A 20,016-nucleotide genomic window follows, 5' to 3' on the forward strand; every position below is an offset into this window, starting at 1 on the left:
CTCTCTCCCCGCTCCGGCCCCCCCTCTCCCTCTCTCTCCCTCTCTCCCCCCTCCGGCCCCCCTCTCCCTCTCTCCCCCCTCTCTCCCCCCTCCGGCCCCCCTCTCCCTCTCCCCCCCTCTCTCCCCGCTCCGGCCCCCCTCTCCCTCTCTCCCCACTCTCTCCCCCCTCCGGCCCCCCCTCTCCCTCTCTCCCCTCCCTCTCTCTCCCTCTCTCCCCCCTCCGGCCCCCCCCTCAGGCTGGTGAAGAATCCCATCAGCGAGGAGAGTAAACAATTACTCTTAGCTCAACACGAGAAGCGAGCTGACCTGGTGGTGGCTCTGTGACCCCCCGACCCCGGGAGCAGCGCTCTGTCTCCCTGTCTGCCCAGCGGGGACACACTCTCACTCGCTCACTCTCGGCACACCATCAATAAACTGTTCGGTTTCAACCAGTCGCCCTGTGTGTCCTCAGCAAGCTGGTCCCCACCAGCCTCCCTCATCGCCTTCTCTAAGCCCTCTCGCTCCACGCTCCCATCCCTCACGCTCGCCCACTCTCTGTGGGAGCCCAGACCGGAACTGGGCACAGTGCTCCCAGTGTGGGTCTGACTGAGGGATATAGAGACCGGAACTGTGCACAGTGCTCCCAGTGTGGGTCTGACTGAGGGATATAGAGACCGGAACTGTGCACAGTGCTCCCAGTGTGGGTCTGACTGAGGGATATAGAGACAGGAACTGTGCACAGTGCTCCCAGTGTGGGTCTGACTGAGGGATATAGAGACCGGAACTGTGCACAGTGCTCCCAGTGTGGGTCTGACTGAGGGATATAGAGACCGGAACTGTGCACAGTGCTCCCAGTGTGGGTCTGACTGAGGGATATAGAGACAGGAACTGTGCACAGTGCTCCCAGTGTGGGTCTGACTGAGGGATATAGAGACCGGAACTGTGCACAGTGCTCCCAGTGTGGGTCTGACTGAGGGATATAGAGACCGGAACTGTGCACAGTGCTCCCAGTGTGGGTCTGACTGAGGGATATAGAGACAGGAACTGTGCACAGTGCTCCCAGTGTGGGTCTAACTGAGGGATATAGAGACAGGAACTGTGCACAGTGCTCCCAGTGTGGGTCTGACTGAGGGATATAGAGACAGGAACTGTACACAGTGCTCCCAGTGTGGGTCTAACTGAGGGATATAGAGACAGGAACTGTGCACAGTGCTCCCAGTGTGGGTCTGACTGAGGGATATAGAGACAGGAACTGTGCACAGTGCTCCCAGTGTGGGTCTGACTGAGGAATATAGAGACCGGAACTGTGCACAGTGCTCCCAGTGTGGGTCTGACTGAGGGATATAGAGACAGGAACTGTGCACAGTGCTCCCAGTGTGGGTCTGACTGAGGGATATAGAGACAGGAACTGTGCACAGTGCTCCCAGTGTGGGTCTGACTGAGGAATATAGAGACCGGAACTGTGCACAGTGCTCCCAGTGTGGGTCTGACTGAGGGATATAGAGACAGGAACTGTGCACAGTGCTCCCAGTGTGGGTCGCACTGAGGGATATAGAGACCGGAACTGTGCACAGTGCTCCCAGTGTGGGTCTGACTGAGGGATATAGAGACAGGAACTGTGCACAGTGCTCCCAGTGTGGGTCTGACTGAGGAATATAGAGACCGGAACTGTGCACAGTGCTCCCAGTATTTCACAGGTTGGCACAGCATCGAGGGCGGAAAGGCCTGTTCTGCTCTGGATCGTGCTGTGTTCTATGACAGGACACTGAGCTGGGCTGAGACGGTGTTCAACCTGGAGAAACATGAAGTGAACGCTGAATGCAGGATTAAAGCCGGGATTCTGTGGCCATGTGGAGGAACAGAGGGATCTTGGGGGTCCACATACGCAGAGCCCTCACCGTTGCCACCCAAGTGGACAGGGTTAAGAAGGCGTACGGTGTGTTGGCTTTCATGAACAGGGGGAGAGCCGCGAGGTTTCCCCTCAGCTCAAAAAACACCCTGCTTCGACCACGCGGGGAATCCAGTGTCCCATTCCCTTTGGAGAGGAGATCTCCCGGGACCTTGCCTGGACGGGAGGGATTGTCTTCTGAAGAGAGGTTGACTGAGCTACGGCTTTTCGCACACGAGGGCAGAAGGAGGGAAGAGAGGAGAACCTGACAGAGGCGTACCAGGGAATGAGAGGCATGGATGGGAGCTAGCCAGGGACTTTTCCCCAGGGCAGTAGCTGTCATAGTTTTAAAGGGACTGGAGGAAGGTTTCGGGGAGATGTCAGAGGTTGGTCGGGGGTGCGTGGAACCGACTTCCAGAGGTGGTAGCTGAGTCAGAGACATTAGCAACAGCTGGATAAGCCCATAGTAAATGGAGGGCTGCATAGGTTCGGTCGATCTTAGATTGAGATAAACACTCAGCACAACATCACGGGCTGAAGGTCCTGCACCGTGCTGTCCCGTTCTATGAATTACTGGTAGCTTTTAATTAAAATTCAGTCTGAGGCTGTCCCCTTGGGTCCCTGGCCAGGTTAAAAACAGTGATGGCAGACGCTGGAAAGCAGATTCCAGGGGAGAGTGGTTCTGCCTGAACTGCTGAGCTTCTCCAGCACCACTCTATTCCAGATCCCACTCTCTCCTACCGATGGAAACGTCTTCTCCGACATCCAGGAGACAGACGGCGAGGACGGCAGACGCTGGAATTTACAGCCGAGAGAGCGCGGGCGCTGGAAGAGCACAGCAGGTCGGGAGCAGGAGAGTCACACTTCGGGCAAAAGCGCTTCGTCAGGAACGAGGCTGGGAGTCTCCGGGAGTGGAGAGGTAATTGGGAGGGAGGTGGTGGGGCTGGGGAAAGTTGGCTGAGAGTGTGATAGGCGGTGGGAGGGCCGAGGGTACAAAGTTACAACCCCAGGTTAGAGTCCGACAGGTTTATTTGGAAGCACTAGCCTCTGGAACGCTGCTCCCTCATCAGGGGGCTGTGGACAATAAGATCAGAGGACACAGAATTGCTTAAAACCCTGGATTGTTTGTTAAGTCTCCCATCTTTTGGAATGACCAAGTTGGTTTCAGTTCCTTCACAGGTCAATCCCAGAACTTTTTTAAAGTGACATTTTCGGGTGAACTTTAACCTTCAGTGCCACGTTGGCCCAGAGAATGTATTGAAGGTGTGAGGTGCCCTGTGTGAGGCTGTCTGTGCCCCAAGGGTCAGGCGGGTCCTCATCGAGAAAAGGGATTGACACAATCTCACATGGATCCACGGAGTTTTTCAGCAAAATAAAATATAATTCTACAAGTACAAATTCACCCACAAACCTATATGTGTGTGTGCGTGCACGCGTGTGGGAAGTGTGTGTGTGTGTGTGTGCAGATGTGGTTGGGGGGGTGGGTATGAGTGTCCGTGAGAGAGTGTGTAAATGTCTATGTGTGTGAGTGAGAGTGTAAAGGGGTCTAATTCTGTGAGAGGGTGCGTTTGTGGGTGTGAGTGTGTGTGCATGTCCGTTTGTGTGTGTGTCTGTGTATATGTGTGTGTGTCTGTATGTATGTTTGTGGGCGTGTCCATGTGTGCGTGTCTGATTATGTGTGTGTACGTGTCTGTGTGTGTAGGAGTGTGTGTGTGTGTAGGGTGTGTGTCTGTGTAGGAGTCTGAGTGTGTGCGTGTCTGTGCGTGTCTGTGTGTGTCTGTGTGTGTGTCTGTGTGAGTGTGTGTGTGTGTCTGTGTGAGTGTGTCTGTGTGAGTGTGTGTGTGTCTGTGTGAGTGTGTGTGTGTGTGTCTGTGTGTCTGAGTGTGTGTGTGTGAGTGTGTGTGTGTGTGTGTGTAGGAGTGTCTGTGTGAGTGTGTGTGTGTGTGTCTGTGTGAGTGTGTCTGTGTCTGTGTGTGTGTCTGTGTGAGTGTGTCTGTGTGAGTGTGTGTGTGTGTCTGTGTCTGTGTGAGTGTGTGTGTGTGTGTGAGTGTGTGTGTGTGTGTGTAGGAGTGTCTGTGTGAGTGTGTGTGAGTGTGTCTGTGAGTGTGTCTGTGTGAGTGTGTCTGTGTGAGTGTGAGTGTGTGTGTGTGAGTGTGTGTAGAGGGGTCCCCTGTAATGTGCCATGAACCCAAGGTCCCAGTTGAGGTGCTCCCTGTGGGGACTGAGCTGAGCTATCAGCCTCTGCTCGGCCATTTCCTCTGCTGCCTGTCCTGAAGCCCCCCTTGGAGGGTGGTCTCCCGAAGGTCCGAGACTGAATGTCCTGGACCACTGAGGTGTTCCCCAACTGGGAGGGAACCCTCCTGTCTGGTGAGTGTCGCGCAGTGTCTATTCATCTGTTGTCGTAGCCTCTGCTCGGTCTCAGTAACGTACCACGTCTCTGGGCAGCCTTACCTGCAGCGTATGAGGTAGACAATGCTGGCCGAGTCACGTGAGTACCTGCCGCGTACACGGTGGGAGGTGTCTCCACGCAGAATGGTGGTATCTATGCCCACACTCTGACACGTCTCGCAGTGTCCACCAGCCGGTGAAGGAGCAGCGCACCAGAAGCTAGTGCTTCCAAATAAACCTGTTGGACCCTAACCTGGGGTTGTGTGAATTTTAACTTTGTCCACCCCCAAGTCCAACACTGACATCTGCAAATCCTCAGGGCGTGTGATGGTGACAGGTCAGAGAGGAGGGTGGACTGGATGGGAGGGTGGGAAGGGTGGATAGGCAGGTAGGACAGGTCATGGGGACAGTGCTGAGCTGGAAGGCAGGGACTGGGGTGAGGTGGGGGAAGGGGAAATGAGGAAGCTGTTGAAGTCCACATTGATGCCCTGGGGTTGAAGTGTTCCGAGGCGGAAGATGAGGCGTTCCTCCTCCAGGCGTCTGGTGGTGAGGGAGCGGCGGTGAAGGAGGCCCAGGACCTCCATGTCCTCGGCAGAGTGGGAGGGGGAGTTGAAATGTTAGGCCACGGGGCGGTGTGGTTGATTGGTGCGGGTGTCCCGGAGATGTTCCCTAAAGCGCTCTGCTAGGAGGCGCCCAGTCTCCCCCATGTAGAGGAGACCGCATCGGGAGCAACGGATACAATAAATGATACTAGTGGATGTGCAGATAAAACTTTGATGGATGTGGAAGGCTCCTTTAGGGCCTTGGATAGAGGTGAGGGAGGAGGTGTGAGCACAGGTTTTACAGTTCCTGCGGTGGCAGGGGAAGGTGCCAGGATGGGAGGGTGGTTTGTAGGGGGGGGGCGTGGATCTGACCAGGTAGTCACGGAGGGAACGGTCTTTGCGGAAGGCGGAAAGGGGTGGGGAGGGAAATATATCCCTGGGGGTGGGGTCTTTTTGGAGGTGGCGGAAATGTCGGCGGATGATTTGGTTTATGCGAAGGTTGGTAGGGTGGAAGGTGAGCACCAGGGGCGTTCTGTCCTTGTTACGGTTGGAGGGGTGTGGTCTGAGGGCGGAGGTGCGGGATCAGGATGAGATGCGTTGGAGGGCATCTTTAACCACGTGGGAAGGGAAATTGCGGTCTCTAAAGAAGGAGGCCATCTGGTGTGTTCTGTGGTGGAACTGGTCCTCCTGGGAGCAGATACGGCAGTGGATTTGGGAATACGGGATGGCATTTTTGCAGGAGGTAGGGTGGGGAAGAGGTGTAATCCAGGTAGCTGTGGGAGTCGGTGGGTTTGTAAAATATGTCAGTGTTGAGTTGATGGAGATGGAGAGGTCCAGGAAGGGGAGGGAGGTGTCAGAGATGGTCCAGGTAAATTTAAGGTCAGGGTGGAATGCGTTGGTGAAGTTGATGAATTGCTCAACCTCCTCGCGGGAGCACGAGGTGGCGCCAATGCAGTCACCAATGTAGCGGAGGAAGAGGTGGGGAGTGGTGCCGGTGTAATTACGGAAGATCAACTGTTCTACGTAGCCTACAAAGAGACAGGCATAGCTGGGGCCCATACGGGTGCCCATGGCTACCCCCTTTGGTCTGGAGGAAGTGGGAGGATTTGAAGGAGAAATTGTTAAGGGTGAGGAGCAGTTCGGCCAAACGAATGAGAGTGTCGGTGGAAGGGTACTGTTGGGGACGTCTGGAGAGGAAACAATCGAGGGCTTGGAGGCTCTGGTCATGGCGGATGGAGGTGTAGAGGGATTAGATATCCACGGTGAAGATGAGGCATTGGGGGCCAGGGAAACGGAAGTCTTGCAGGAGGTGGAGGGTGTGGGTGGGGTCCGGAATGTCAGTGGGGAACGTATGTAGAATCCACTCGGTCCAGGCCGTTCAGTATTCTGCAGGTTTCAATGAGATTCCCCCCCACACACCCTCCATCTTTCTTTGGTGAGAGGATCAGTCACTGAGCGAGATTAGATGAGATGACTGACAGTGTGGAAACAGGCCCTTCGGCCCAACAAAGCCCACACCGACCCGTCGAACAGCAACCCAGCCAGACCCATTCCCCCCTACACTAAACACTGCAGGGCAATTTAGCACGGCCAACCCACCCTAACCTGCACATCCCTGGGCACTATGGGACAATTTCCCATGGCCAACCCACCCTAACCTGCACATCCCTGGGCACTATGGGACAATTTCCCATGGCCAATCCACCCTAACCTGCACATCCCTGGGCACTATGGGACAATTTCCCATGGCCAATCCACCCTAACCTGCACATGTTTGGACCGTGGGAGGAAACCCCACACAGACACGGGGTGGGTGGTGGGGGGGCGGTGGGGGTTGGGGGTGGGGGAGAATGTGCAAAATCCACACAGTCGCCCGAGGGTGTGATTGAACCCAGTCTCTGGCTGCTGTGAGGCAGCAGTGCGCACCACTGTGCTTCCCATTGAAGAGGAGAGCAGGCACGATGGGCTGAATGGCCCACCCTGTTAATTTCCAACTTTCTCCTTGCATTGAAAGTATGTTCCCCTGATGATGCCCAATTGGTGCAGAGTCAGTAACCCTGAGTTTTGCCTCTGTTTTTTGGTGCATAATCATGGTCATGGTGGAATTGGGCGAGCAGGGGCGACGGGCCGAACGGCTGAGGTCAAGGTCCTGCCCATTGTGTGGAATTTCGGTCCACAGCCTTTTAATGCGGCATAGGGTTATACCGCCTTTAAGGCACATCCGGGTAACGTCACCGCGGGGCACGTGGCTCCGCTCATTGTTGGCACATCCGGGTAACGTCACTGCGGGGCACGTGGCTCCGCTCATTGCTGGTACATCCGGGAAACGTCACTGCGGGGCACGCGGCTCCGCTCATTGTTGGCACATCCGGGTAACGTCACCGCGGGGCACGTGGCTCCGCTCATTGTTGGCACATCCGGGTAACGGGGCTCGTGGCGGCCAATGGGAAGGCGCGTTGTTGGAAGGTAGGTGGTGTTCGGCGGCAGCCAATGGGAGGGCGGGATGCTGATCGATCCCGGTTTGCGGCGCGGAGGAGGATCCAGGATCCGGGGATGAGGCTCGTGGTGACGGGGGGCAACGTCAGCGGTAAGGGGGGGTCATGACCCTTAACCCGGGGTTAACGTGAGCAGTCAGGGGGCAATCACCCTGACCCCTCACCCCTGACCGTGAGCCCAGACCCCTCACCCAAACACCTCACCCCTGACCCTGAGACCAGATCCCTCACCCCTGACCCCTCACCCCGACCCTGAGACCAGACCCCTCACCCCTGACCCCTCACTCCTGACCCTGAGAACAGACCCCTCACCCCTGAGCCCAGACCCCTCACCCCTGACCCTGAGCCCAGACCCCTCACCCCTGACCCTGAGCCCGAGCCCAGACCCCTCACCCCTGACCCTTCACCCAAACACCTCACCCCTGACCCTGAGACCAGACCCCTCACCCCTGACCGTGAGCCCGGACCCCTCACCCCTGACCCTGAGCCCAGACCCCTCACCCCTGACCCTTCACCCAAACACCTCACCCCTGACCCTGAGACCAGACCCCTCACCCCTGACCGTGAGCCCAGACCCCTCACCCCTGACCCTGAGCCCAGACCCCTCACCCCTGACCCTTCACCCAAACACCTCACCCCTGACCCTGAGACCAGACCCCTCACCCCTGACCGTGAGCCCGGACCCCTCACCCCTGACCCTGAGCCCAGACCCCTCACCCCTGACCCCTCAACCTGACCCTGAGCCCAGACCCATCACTCCTGACCCTGAGACCAGACCCCTCACCCCTGACCCTGAGACCAGACCCCTCTACCCTGACCCTGAGACCAGACCCCTGACCCCTCACCCCTGACCGTGAGCCCAGACCCCTCACCCGTGACCCTGAGCCCAGACCCCTCACACTGACCGCCCATCCCAGTAACCCAGGTTCCCTCACCACCCAACCCTGACCCTGAACCCTTCACCATAATCTCTGACCCCCTCATCAACTAACACTGACCCCTCAGCTCCTATCACTGACCCCTAACCCCGAGCCCTCACTCCCTGACATGGTCCCCTCCCCACGAAACATTGAAACCTGAGTCAGGGAGGGGGTTGGAAGAGCCCAATGTGTCTGTGTCTGAGGAAGGGTCACTACATCGGAAACAATGGCCCACTCCCTCAGCACCGACCCTCCGACAGAGCCCACTTCCTCAGCACTGACCCTCCGACAGAGCCCTCTCCCTCAGCACTGACCCTCCGACAGTGCCCACTCCCTCAGCACTGACCCTCCGACAGTGTCCACTCCCTCAGCACTGACCCTCCGACAGAGCCCACTCCCTCAGCACCGACCCCCCGACAGTGCCCACTCCCTCAGCACTGACCCTCCGACAGTGCCCACTCCCTCAGCACTGACCCTCCGACAGTGCCCGCTCCCTCAGCACTGACCCTCCGACAGTGCCCGCTCCCTCAGCACTGACCCTCCGACAGTGCCCACTCCCTCAGCACTGACCCTCCAACAGTGCGGCACTCCCTCAGCACTGACCCTCCGACAGTGCGGCACTCCCTCAGCATTGACCCTCCGACAGTGCCCACTCCCTCAGCACTGACTGACTGACTGTATCACACATAACACTCAGGAATTGCGGTGCTTAATTGAGTTTTATCTTCTAATATTGAGAGAAACGTGTTTTCTGTATTTTTTTGGGTTCAGTTATTGGCAGAGCCATACACGCACTCTCTCGCATCGGGGAAGACTGTTACCTTGAGGCACTTGATGAAGGCGTGAGTATTACTTTGAGAGACACCAGTCAGTGTACAGATATCTCCCTGAGAGAGAGAGAGAGAGAGGACTGAGAGACACCAGTCAGTGTACAGATATCTCCCTGAGAGAGAGAGGGGACTGAGAGACACCAGTCAGTGTACAGATATCTCCCTGAGAGAGAGAGGGGACTGAGAGACACCAGTCAGTGTACAGATATCTCCCTGAGAGAGAGAGAGGGGACTGAGAGATACCAGTCAGTGTACAGATATCTCCCTGAGAGAGAGAGGGGGGACTGAGAGACACCAGTCAGTGTACAGATATCTCCCTGAGAGAGAGAGGGGACTGAGAGACACCATCAGTGTACAGATATCTCCCTGAGAGAGAGAGGGGACTGAGAGACACCAGTCAGTGTACAGATATCTCCCTGAGAGAGAGAGAGGGGACTGAGAGACCCCAGTCAGTGTACAGATATCTCCCTGAGAGAGAGAGAGGGGACTGAGAGACACCAGTCAGTGTACAGATATCTCCCTGAGAGAGAGAGAGGGGACTGAGAGACCCCAGTCAGTGTACAGATATCTCCCTGAGAGAGAGAGAGGGGACTGAGAGACACCAGTCAGTGTACAGATATCTCCCTGAGAGAGAGAGGGGATGGAGAGATACCAGTCAGTGTACAGATATCTCCCTGAGAGAGAGAGAGGGGACTGAGAGACACAAGGCAGTGTACAGATATCTCCCTGAGAGAGAGAGGGAGGGGACTGAGAGACACCAGTCAGTGTACAGATATCTCCCTGAGAGAGAGAGAGATGGGACTGAGAGACACCAGGCAGTGTACAGATATCTCCCTGAGAGAGAGAGAGGGGACTGAGAGACACCAGTCAGTGTACAGATATTTAAAGTCTGGTTGAAGATATGTAGCTCGGGTATCCGTTGTTGTGGTTCTGCTCGCCGAGCTGGAAGTTTTTGCTGCAAACGTTTCGTTCCCTGGCTAGGGAACATCATCAGTGCGGTGGGAGCCTCCTGTGAAGCGCTGCTTTGATGTTTCTTCCGGTATTTATTAGTGGTCTGTCCTTGCCGCTTCCGGGTGTCAGTTTCAGCTGTCCGCTGTAGTGGTTGGTATATTGGGTCCAGGTCGATGTGTTTGTTGATGGAGTTTGTGGATGAATGCCATGCCTCTAGGAATTCCCTGGCTGTTCTCTGTCTGGCTTGCCCTATGATAGTGGTGTTTTCCCAGTCAAATTCATGTTGCTTGTTGTCTGGGTGTGTGGCTACTAGAGATAGCTGGTCGTGTCGTTTTGTGGCTAGCTGATGTTCGTGGATGCGGATTGTTAGCTGTCTTCCTGTTTGTCCTATATAGTGTTTTGTGCAGTCCTTGCATGGTATTTTGTAAACTACGTTAGTTTGGCTCGTGCTGGCTATTGGGTCCTTTGTTCTAGTGAGTTGTTGTCTGAGCGTGGCTGTTGGTTTGTGTGCTGTTATGAGTCCTAAGGGTCGCAGTAGTCTGGCTGTCAGTTCTGAAACACTCCTGACGTATGGTAGTGTGGCTAGTCCTTTTGGTTGTGGCATGTCCTCGTTCCGTGGTCTATCTCTTAGGCATCTGGTGATAAAGTTGCGTGGGTATCCGTTTTTGGCGAATACCTTGTATAGTGTTCCTCTTCCTCTTTTCGCAGTTCTGGTGTACTGCAGTGTGTTGTGGCCCTTTTGAATAGTGTCCTGATGCAGCTTTGTTTGTGTGTGTTGGGGTGGTTACTTTCATAGTTTAAGACTTGGTCTGTGTGTGTTGGTTTCCTGTGTACCCTTGTGGTGAATTCTCTGTTGGCTGTTCTCTCTACTAACACGTCTAGGAATGGGAGTTGGCTGTCCTTTTCCTCTTCTCGTGTGAATCGGATTCCTGTGAGTGTGGCGTTGATGATTCGGTGTGTTTTTTCTATTTCTGTGTTTTTGATGATTACAAAGGTGTCATCGACGTATCTGACCCAGAGTTTGGGTTGGATTTGTGGTATGGCTGTTTGTTCTAACCTTTGCATAACTGCCTCTGCTATGAGTCCCGAGATTGGTGATCCCATGGGTGTTCCGTTGATTTGTTCGTATATCTGATTGTTGAATGTAAAGTGTGTGGTGAGGCACAGGTCCAGTAGTTTAAGTATGCCGTCCTTGTTGATAGGTTCGGCCTCCTGTGTTCTGTTATGTATGTCCAGTAGGTTGGCTATTGTTTCTCTGGCTAGGGTTTTGTCAATTGAAGTGAACAGTGCCGTCACGTCGAATGCTACCATGGTTTCTTCTTTGTCTATGTGTGTATTCCTGATGATGTCCAAGAATTCCTGTGTTGATTGTATGGAGTGTTTGGATCCGCTGACCAGGTGTTTCAGTTTTTGTTGTAGTTCTTTGGCCAGTTTGTATGCTGGTGTCCCTGGTAGTGATACTATGGGTCTGAGTGGGATGTCTGGTTTGTGTACTTTGGGTAGTCCGTAGAATCTGGGGGTGTTGTTGCTTTCAGGTTTCATTCTTTGCTGGTCCGCTTTGGTTATCTGTCCGTTTTTTTGTAGATTCCTTAGTGTGTTGTTTATTCTATTGGTGAGTTGTGGTGTGGGGTCGGAATCCTTCATTTGGTAGGTGTTGGTGTCTGCTAGTAGGTGTTGTGCTTTATTGATGTAGTCTGATTTATCTAGGATGACCGTCATTCTGCCTTTATCTGCCGGTAGTATGATTATGTTTTTGTCATTTTTCAGTGCTTTCAGTGCTTCCCTCTCCTTGGTGTTGAGGTTATGTGTATGTCGTTTTCTTATCATCATAGGTACGACCGTTTGTCTCACTGTTTGTTGTGTCTCTTCTGTCAGTCCATTGTTCCTGAGTGTGCATTCTAGTGCTGCTAGGAAGTCTGCTGTGTTGGCATCCCTGTAGTTGTATTTGAGTCCCTAGGCCAGTATAGTTCTTAACTTTGAAAACCACTAATCAGGAATGGACCCTAGCCATAGAACAGGCTGTCACTATAGGACAGAACAGGACAACACTTCTCAAAAAAACAGCACTAAAAGAAAAAATGAACAAACTAACCCACAAAAAGGAGGACACTACAACACACACCTGGGTTAAAAACCTCTCCCACAGACAGCTCACAGACATGGAAAGAACTATACTGGCCAAGGGACTCAAATACAACTACTGAGAGACGCCAGTCAGTGTACAGATATCTCCCTGAGAGAGAGAGAGGGGACTGAGAGACACCAGTCAGTGTACAGATATCTCCCTGAGAGAGAGAGAGAGGGACTGAGAGACACCAGTCAGTGTACAGATATCTCCCTGAGAGAGAGAGGGGACTGAGAGACACCAGTCAGTGTACAGATATCTCCCTGAGAGAGAGAGGGGACTGAGAGACACCAGTCAGTGTACAGATATCTCCCTGAGAGAGAGAGGGGACTGAGAGACACCAGTCAGTGTACAGATATCTCCCTGAGAGAGAGGGGGGACTGAGAGACACCAGTCAGTGTACAGATATTTCCCTGAGAGAGAGGGGGGACTGAGTGACACCAGTCAGTGTACAGATATTTCCCTGAGAGAGAGGGGGGACTGAGTGACACCAGTCAGTGTACAGATATTTCCCTGAGAGAGAGGGGGGACTGAGTGACACCAGGCAGTGTACAGGAGCTGAGGTATCTGAATTGCTGATTTCTGACGATGCCGTATTCTCCACATTCCCGCAGCTCGCTGTCCGGACGGTGAACTCCTCCCGGTCGGCTTTTGCCAGTTTCCTTTTCGCTCCTGCCTTCTTCCAGAAATATGATCCTGGAAATCCGACATCTGAGGCTGATGGCTCTCCATCCCAAACGGAGAATTTCCGCTGTAAAATCGTGATGAAGGTGTGGGCACAGTCCGAGGGTCAGTGCTGAGGGAGTGGGCACTGTCGGAGGGTCAGTGCTGAGGGAGCGGGCACTGTCGGAGGGTTAGTGCTGAGGGAGGGGTCCCTGTCGGAGGGTCAGGGCAGAGGGAGTGGGCACAGTCCGAGGGTCAGTGCTGAGGGAGTGGGCGCTGTCGGAGGGTCAGTGCTGAGGGAACAGTTCTCTTTCTCTCTCTCTCTGTGCGTTGTAACCCTGCGCTGTGTGTGTGTGTGTGTGTGTGTGTGTGTGTGCCTCTCTCTCCCCTGCTCTCAGCCGCACTCTCTGTATCTAACCTCCTGGGTCACTCTGCCCATCGGTCTGTTAGCCCCTCCCTGGCCCAGATCCCATCTGTGGTTGCTCCCCTCCTGGCTGTGTGTTTGTGCGCTGTGTTGTTTGAGGACCGTCTGATTCACCCCTTACCCCCCTCTCTCTGACCCCCCCCACCCCTTTAGTCAGTGCTCGCTGTCTTCAAGTCCCCAGCGACGCTCGAGAAGACAGTGGAGAAATGCAAGATGGCGCTGGGCCGTGGGATGGACCAGCTCATCATCCAACTGCTCTGCAAGTACGGTGAGGGCTGCTGCTAACGGTTTCGGTCTCCGATCGCCTTATCCCTGGCCACCTCAGGTCAGAGTCCACCACCCCGCCACCGCTGCTGTGGATCTGGGTCACATAACGGTTTCCTGCCTTCATTGATGTAGCGCCAGTGGATGCTCGTGCTTCATACAATTTCTTGACCCCGTCCCTAGTTGCCCCTGCTCGAGAGTGTGGGGGTGAGCTGCCTTCCTGAACCCTGTGCTGTAGGGCAGACCCACAGTGTCCCTGAGGGAGGGGATTCCAGGATTCGGACCCAGGGAGGGACGGAGAGGGTGAGGGGCTCGAATGACCCTCCCTCCCCCCACACCCTCAGGCAGCACGTCCCAGACCCTAACCCCTCGAATGGCCCTCCCTCCCCCCACACTCTCAGGCAGCACGTCCCACACCCTAACCCCTCGAATGACCCTCCCTCCCCCCACACCCTCAGGCAGCACGTCCCACACCCTAACCCCTCGAATGACCCTCCCTCCCCCCACACCCTCAGGCAGCACGTCCCACACCCTAACCCCTCGAATGACCCTCCCTCCCCCACAACCTCAGGCAGCACGTCCCACACCCTAACCCCTCGAATGACCCTCCCTCCCCCACACTCTCAGGCAGCACGTCCCACACCCTAACCCCTCGAATGACCCTCCCTCCCCCACACCCTCAGGCAGCACGTCCCACACCCTAACCCCTCGAATGACCCTCCCTCCCCCCCACACCCTCAGGCAGCACGTCCCACACCCTAACCCCTCGAATGACCCTCCCTCCCCCACACTCTCAGGCAGCACGTCCCACACCCTAACCCCTCGAATGACCCTCCCTCCCCCACACCCTCAGGCAGCACGTCCCACACCCTAACCCCTCGAATGACCCTCCCTCCCCCACACTCTCAGGCAGCACGTTCTAGATCCTGATTTGGAAATCCATTCCCGCACCTCCCTGGGAGTTTGGGACTGGGGTGGTATCGTACGATGTAGGTTGAGGGTGGGTCTGGGGCCCTGGCAGACTGAATGCGGGCGAAGGGAAGGATGCTTTGACCGACTGCGTGTGTGCGTGCGCTCCCTGTTCTCCGGGATAATGAATTCCTGTCTGTCCCCTTCCCCAGGTATCACGAAAACGCACAACCTCGCCATACAGGACTCTGAGACGCTACAAGCTGTCTATGACAAGGAACTCTGCCCGAACACTCTGCGTGTGCAGCCCAAGTGAGTGTGCAGATGTTGTGAGCAGTGTGTGTGTGTGAGGGGGGGTGGGGTGTGAAGGGACGGGGTGTGCTCCCCTCCCAGACAGGGGGAATGCTAACCCGGCCTGCTCTCTGCCTGCCCAGGTTACTGACAGACACAGTCGTACACTTCCCCGCCAACCTAGAGGAGGTGACGCTCGAGGTTAAAGGTGGGCGGGTCTACTTCCGGAACTACATCGAGCCCGAGACAGGTAATCACCACAGACCGTACAGAGTCAGTGTTTATACAGCAGGGTAAGGGTCACTCACTGTGTAACCGTACAGTGTCAGGGTTTATACAGCAGGGTAAGGGTCACTCACTGTGTAACCGTACAGGGTCAGTGTTTATACAGCAGGGTAAGGGTCACTCACTGTGTAACCGTACAGAGTCAGTGTTTATACAGCAGGGTAAGGGTCACTCACTGTGTTACCGTACAGAGTCAGGGTTTATACAGCAGGGTAAGGGTCACTCACTGTGTAACCGTACAGAGTCAGGGTTTATACAGCAGGGTAAGGGTCACTCACTGTGAAACCGTACAGAGTCAGGATTTATACAGCAGGGTAAGGGTCACTCACTGTGTAACCGTACAGAGTCAGTGTTTATACAGCAGGGTAAGGGTCAATCACTGTGGAACCGTACAGAGTCAGGGTTTATACAGCAGGGTAAGGGTCACTCACTGTGTAACCGTACAGAGTCAGGGTTTATACAGCAGGGTAAGGGTCACTCACTGTGTAACCGTACAGAGTCAGTGTTTATACAGCAGGGTAAGGGTCACTCACTGTGTAACCGTACAGAGTCAGGGTTTATACAGCAGGGTAAGGGTCACTCACTGTGTAACCGTACAGAGTCAGGGTTTATACAGCAGGGTAAGGGTCACTCACTGTGTAACCATACAGAGTCAGTGTTTATACAGCAGGGTAAGGGTCACTCACTGTGTAACTGTACAGAGTCAGGGTTTATACAGCAGGGTAAGGGTCACTCACTGTGTAACCGTACAGAGTCAGTGTTTATACAGCAGGGTTAGGGTCACTGTGTAACCGTACAGAGTCAGGGTTTATACAGCAGGGTAAGGGTCACTCACTGTGTAACCGTACAGAGTCAGGGTTTATACAGCAGGGTAAGGGTCACTCACTGTGTAACCGTACAGTGTCAGTGTTTATACAGCAGGGTAAGGGTCACTCACTGTGTAACCGTAGACAGTCACTGTTTATACAGCAGGGTAAGGGTCACTCACTGTGTAACCGTACAGTGTCAGTGTTTATACAGCAGGGTAAGGGTCACTCGCTGTGTAACTGTACAGAGTCAGTGTTTATACAGCAGGGTAAGGGTCACTCGCTGTGTAACCGTACAGAGTCAGTGTTTATACAGCATGGTAAGGGTCACTCACTGTGTAACCGTACAGAGTCAGTGTTTATTCAGCAGGGTAAGGGTCACTGTGTAACCGTACAGAGTCAGTGTTTATACAGCAGGGTAAGGGTCACTCACTGTGTAACCGTACAGAGTCAGTGTTTATTCAGCAGGGTAAGGGTCACTCACTGTGTAACCGTACAGAGTCAGTGTTTATACAGCAGGGTAAGGGTCTCTCACTGTGTAACCGTACAGAGTCAGTGTTTATTCAGCAGGGTAAGGGTCACTCACTGTGTAACCGTACAGAGTCAGGGTTTATACAGCAGGGTAAGGGTCACTCACTGTGTAACCGTACAGAGTCAGTGTTTATACAGCAGGGTAAGGGTCACTCACTGTGTAACCGTACAGGTCAGTGTTTATACAGCAGGGTAAGGGTCACTCACTGTGTAACCGTACAGAGTCAGTGTTTATACAGCAGGGTAAGGGTCACTCACTGTGTTACCGTACAGAGTCAGGGTTTATACAGCAGGGTAAGGGTCACTCACTGTGTAACCGTACAGAGTCAGGGTTTATACAGCAGGGTAAGGGTCACTCACTGTGAAACCATACAGAGTCAGTATTTATACAGCAGGGTAAGGGTCACTCACTGTGTAACCGTACAGAGTCAGTGTTTATACAGCAGGGTAAGGGTCACTCACTGTGGAACCGTACAGAGTCAGGGTTTATACAGCAGGGTAAGGGTCACTCACTGTGTAACCGTACAGAGTCAGGGTTTATACAGCAGGGTAAGGGTCACTCACTGTGTAACCGTACAGAGTCAGGGTTTATACAGCAGGGTAAGGGTCACTCACTGTGTAACCGTACAGAGTCAGTGTTTATACAGCAGGGTAAGGGTCACTCACTGTGTAACCGTACAGAGTCAGTGTTTATACAGCAGGGTAAGGGTCACTCACTGTGTAACCGTACAGAGTCAGTGTTTATACAGCAGGGTAAGGGTCACTCACTGTGTAACCGTACAGAGTCAGTGTTTATACAGCAGGGTAAGGGTCACTCACTGTGTAACCGTACAGAGTCAGTGTTTATACAGCAGGGTAAGGGTCACTCACTGTGTAACTGTACAGAGTCAGGGTTTATACAGCAGGGTAAGGGTCACTCACTGTGTAACCGTACAGAGTCAGTGTTTATACAGCAGGGTTAGGGTCACTGTGTAACCGTACAGAGTCAGGCTTTATACAGCAGGGTAAGGGTCACTCACTGTGGAACCGTACAGAGTCAGGGTTTATACAGCAGGGTAAGGGTCACTCACTGTGTAACCGTACAGAGTCAGTGTTTATACAGCAGGGTAAGGGTCACTCACTGTGTAACCGTACAGAGTCAGTGTTTATACAGCAGAGTAAGGGTCACTCACTGTGTAACCGTACAGAGTCAGTGTTTATACAGCAGGGTAAGGGTCACTCACTGTGTAACCGTACAGAGTCAGGGTTTATACAGCAGGGTAAGGGTCACTCACTGTGTAACCGTACAGAGTCAGTGTTTATACAGCAGGGTAAGGGTCACTCACTGTGTAACCGTACAGAGTCAGTGTTTATACAGCAGGGTAAGGGTCACTCACTGTGTAACCGTACAGAGTCAGTGCTTATACAGCAGGGTAAGGGTCACTCACTGTGTAACCGTACAGAGTCAGTGTTTATACAGCAGGGTAAGGGTCACTCACTGTGTAACCGTACAGAGTCAGGGTTTATACAGCAGGGTAAGGGTCACACACTGTGTAACCGTACAGAGTCAGTGTTTATACAGCAGGGTAAGGGTCACTCACTGTGTATCCGTACAGAGTCAGGGTTTATACAGCAGGGTAAGGGTCACTCACTGTGTAACCGTACAGAGTCCGTGTTTATACAGCAGGGTAAGGGTCACTGTGTAACCGTACAGAGTCAGTGTTTATACAGCAGGGTCAGGGTCACTCACTGTGTAACCGTACAGAGTCAGTGTTTATACAGCAGGGTAAGGGTCACTCACTGTGTAACCGCACAGAGTCAGTGTTTATACAGCAGGGTAAGGGTCACTCACTGTGTAACCGTACAGAGTCAGTGTTTATACAGCAGGGTAAGGGTCACTCACTGTGTAACCGTACAGAGTCAGTGTTTATACAGCAGGGTAAGGGTCACTCACTGTGTAACCGTACAGAGTCAGGGTTTATACAGCAGGGTAAGGGTCACTCACTGTGTAACCGTACAGAGTCAGTGTTTATACAGCAGGGTAAGGGTCACTCACTGTGTAACCGTACAGAGTCAGTGTTTATACAGCAGGGTAAGGGTCACTCACTGTGTAACCGTACAGAGTCAGTGCTTATACAGCAGGGTAAGGGTCACTCACTGTGTAACCGTACAGAGTCAGTGTTTATACAGCAGGGTAAGGGTCACTCACTGTGTAACCGTACAGAGTCAGGGTTTATACAGCAGGGTAAGGGTCACACACTGTGTAACCGTACAGAGTCAGTGTTTATACAGCAGGGTAAGGGTCACTCACTGTGTATCCGTACAGAGTCAGGGTTTATACAGCAGGGTAAGGGTCACTCACTGTGTAACCGTACAGAGTCCGTGTTTATACAGCAGGGTAAGGGTCACTGTGTAACCGTACAGAGTCAGTGTTTATACAGCAGGGTCAGGGTCACTCACTGTGTAACCGTACAGAGTCAGTGTTTATACAGCAGGGTAAGGGTCACTCACTGTGTAACCGCACAGAGTCAGTGTTTATACAGCAGGGTAAGGGTCACTCACTGTGTAACCGTACAGAGTCAGTGTTTATACAGCAGGGTAAGGGTCACTCACTGTGTAACCGCACAGAGTCAGTGTTTATACAGCAGGGTAAGGGTCACTCACTGTGTAACCGCACAGAGTCAGTGTTTATACAGCAGGGTAAGGGTCACTCGCTGTGTAACCGTACAGAGTTAGTGTTTATACAGCAGGGTAAGGGTCACTCACTGTGTAACCGTTCAGAGTCAGTGTTTATTCAGCAGGGTAAGGGTCACTCACTGTGTAACCGTACAGAGTCAGGGTTTATACAGCAGGGTAAGGGTCACTGTGTAACCGTACAGAGTCAGTGTTTATACAGCAGGGTAAGGGTCACTCACTGTGTAACCGTACAGAGTCAGTGTTTATTCAGCAGGGTAAGGGTCACTCACTGTGTAACCGTACAGAGTCAGGGTTTATACAGCAGGGTAAGGGTCACTCACTGTGTAACCGTACAGAGTCAGGGTTTATACAGCAGGGTAAGGGTCACTGTGTAACCGTACAGAGTCAGTGTTTATACAGCAGGGTAAGGGTCACTCACTGTGTAACCGTACAGAGTCAGGGTTTATACAGCAGGGTAAGGGTCACTCACTGTGTAACCGTACAGGGTCAGTGTTTATACAGCAGGGTAAGGGTCACTCGCTGTGTAACCGTACACAGTCAGTGTTTATACAGCAGGGTAAGGGTCACTCACTGTGTAACCGTACAGAGTCAGGGTTTATACAGCAGGGTAAGGGTCACTCACTGTGTAACCGTACAGAGTCAGGGTTTATACAGCAGGGTAAGGGTCACTCGCTGTGTAACCGTACAGAGTCAGTGTTTATACAGCAGGGTAAGGGTCACTCGCTGTGTAACCGTACAGAGTCAGTGTTTATACAGCAGGGTAAGGGTCACTCGCTGTGTAACCGTACAGAGTCAGGGTTTATACAGCAGGGTAAGGGTCACTCGCTGTGTAACCGTACAGAGTCAGTGTTTATACAGCAGAGTAAGGGTCACTCCCTGTGTAACCGTACAGAGTCAGTGTTTATACAGCAGGGTAAGGGTCACTCACTGTGTAACCGTACAGAGTCAGTGTTTATACAGCAGAGTAAGGGTCACTCACTGTGTAACTGTACAGAGTCAGGGTTTATACAGCAGGGTAAGGGTCACTCACTGTGTAACCGTACAGAGTC

At 53.4% G+C, this 20,016-nt stretch overlaps 1 protein-coding gene across 2 annotated transcripts in view; it reads left to right on the plus strand.

The window, feature by feature from the left end:
• Positions 1-7,299: 7,299 nt before the first annotated feature.
• The window catches only part of LOC132814594 (cell cycle checkpoint control protein RAD9A-like), a 29,012-nt gene continuing 16,295 nt past the window's right edge, over positions 7,300-20,016 (plus strand). For both annotated transcript variants that reach the window (XM_060823537.1, XM_060823538.1), the window contains exons 1-6: positions 7,300-7,384; positions 8,984-9,054; positions 12,733-12,888; positions 13,359-13,473; positions 14,591-14,690; positions 14,813-14,919. In XM_060823537.1, the coding sequence (XP_060679520.1) occupies positions 7,351-7,384; positions 8,984-9,054; positions 12,733-12,888; positions 13,359-13,473; positions 14,591-14,690; positions 14,813-14,919 (583 nt within the window). In that variant the 5' untranslated portion in view covers positions 7,300-7,350. The remainder of the gene's footprint in view (positions 7,385-8,983; positions 9,055-12,732; positions 12,889-13,358; positions 13,474-14,590; positions 14,691-14,812; positions 14,920-20,016) is intronic.

The sequence above is a fragment of the Hemiscyllium ocellatum genome, unplaced genomic scaffold (genome assembly GCF_020745735.1).
Source record: "Hemiscyllium ocellatum isolate sHemOce1 unplaced genomic scaffold, sHemOce1.pat.X.cur. scaffold_871_pat_ctg1, whole genome shotgun sequence".
Classification (NCBI taxonomy): Eukaryota; Metazoa; Chordata; class Chondrichthyes; order Orectolobiformes; family Hemiscylliidae; genus Hemiscyllium; species Hemiscyllium ocellatum.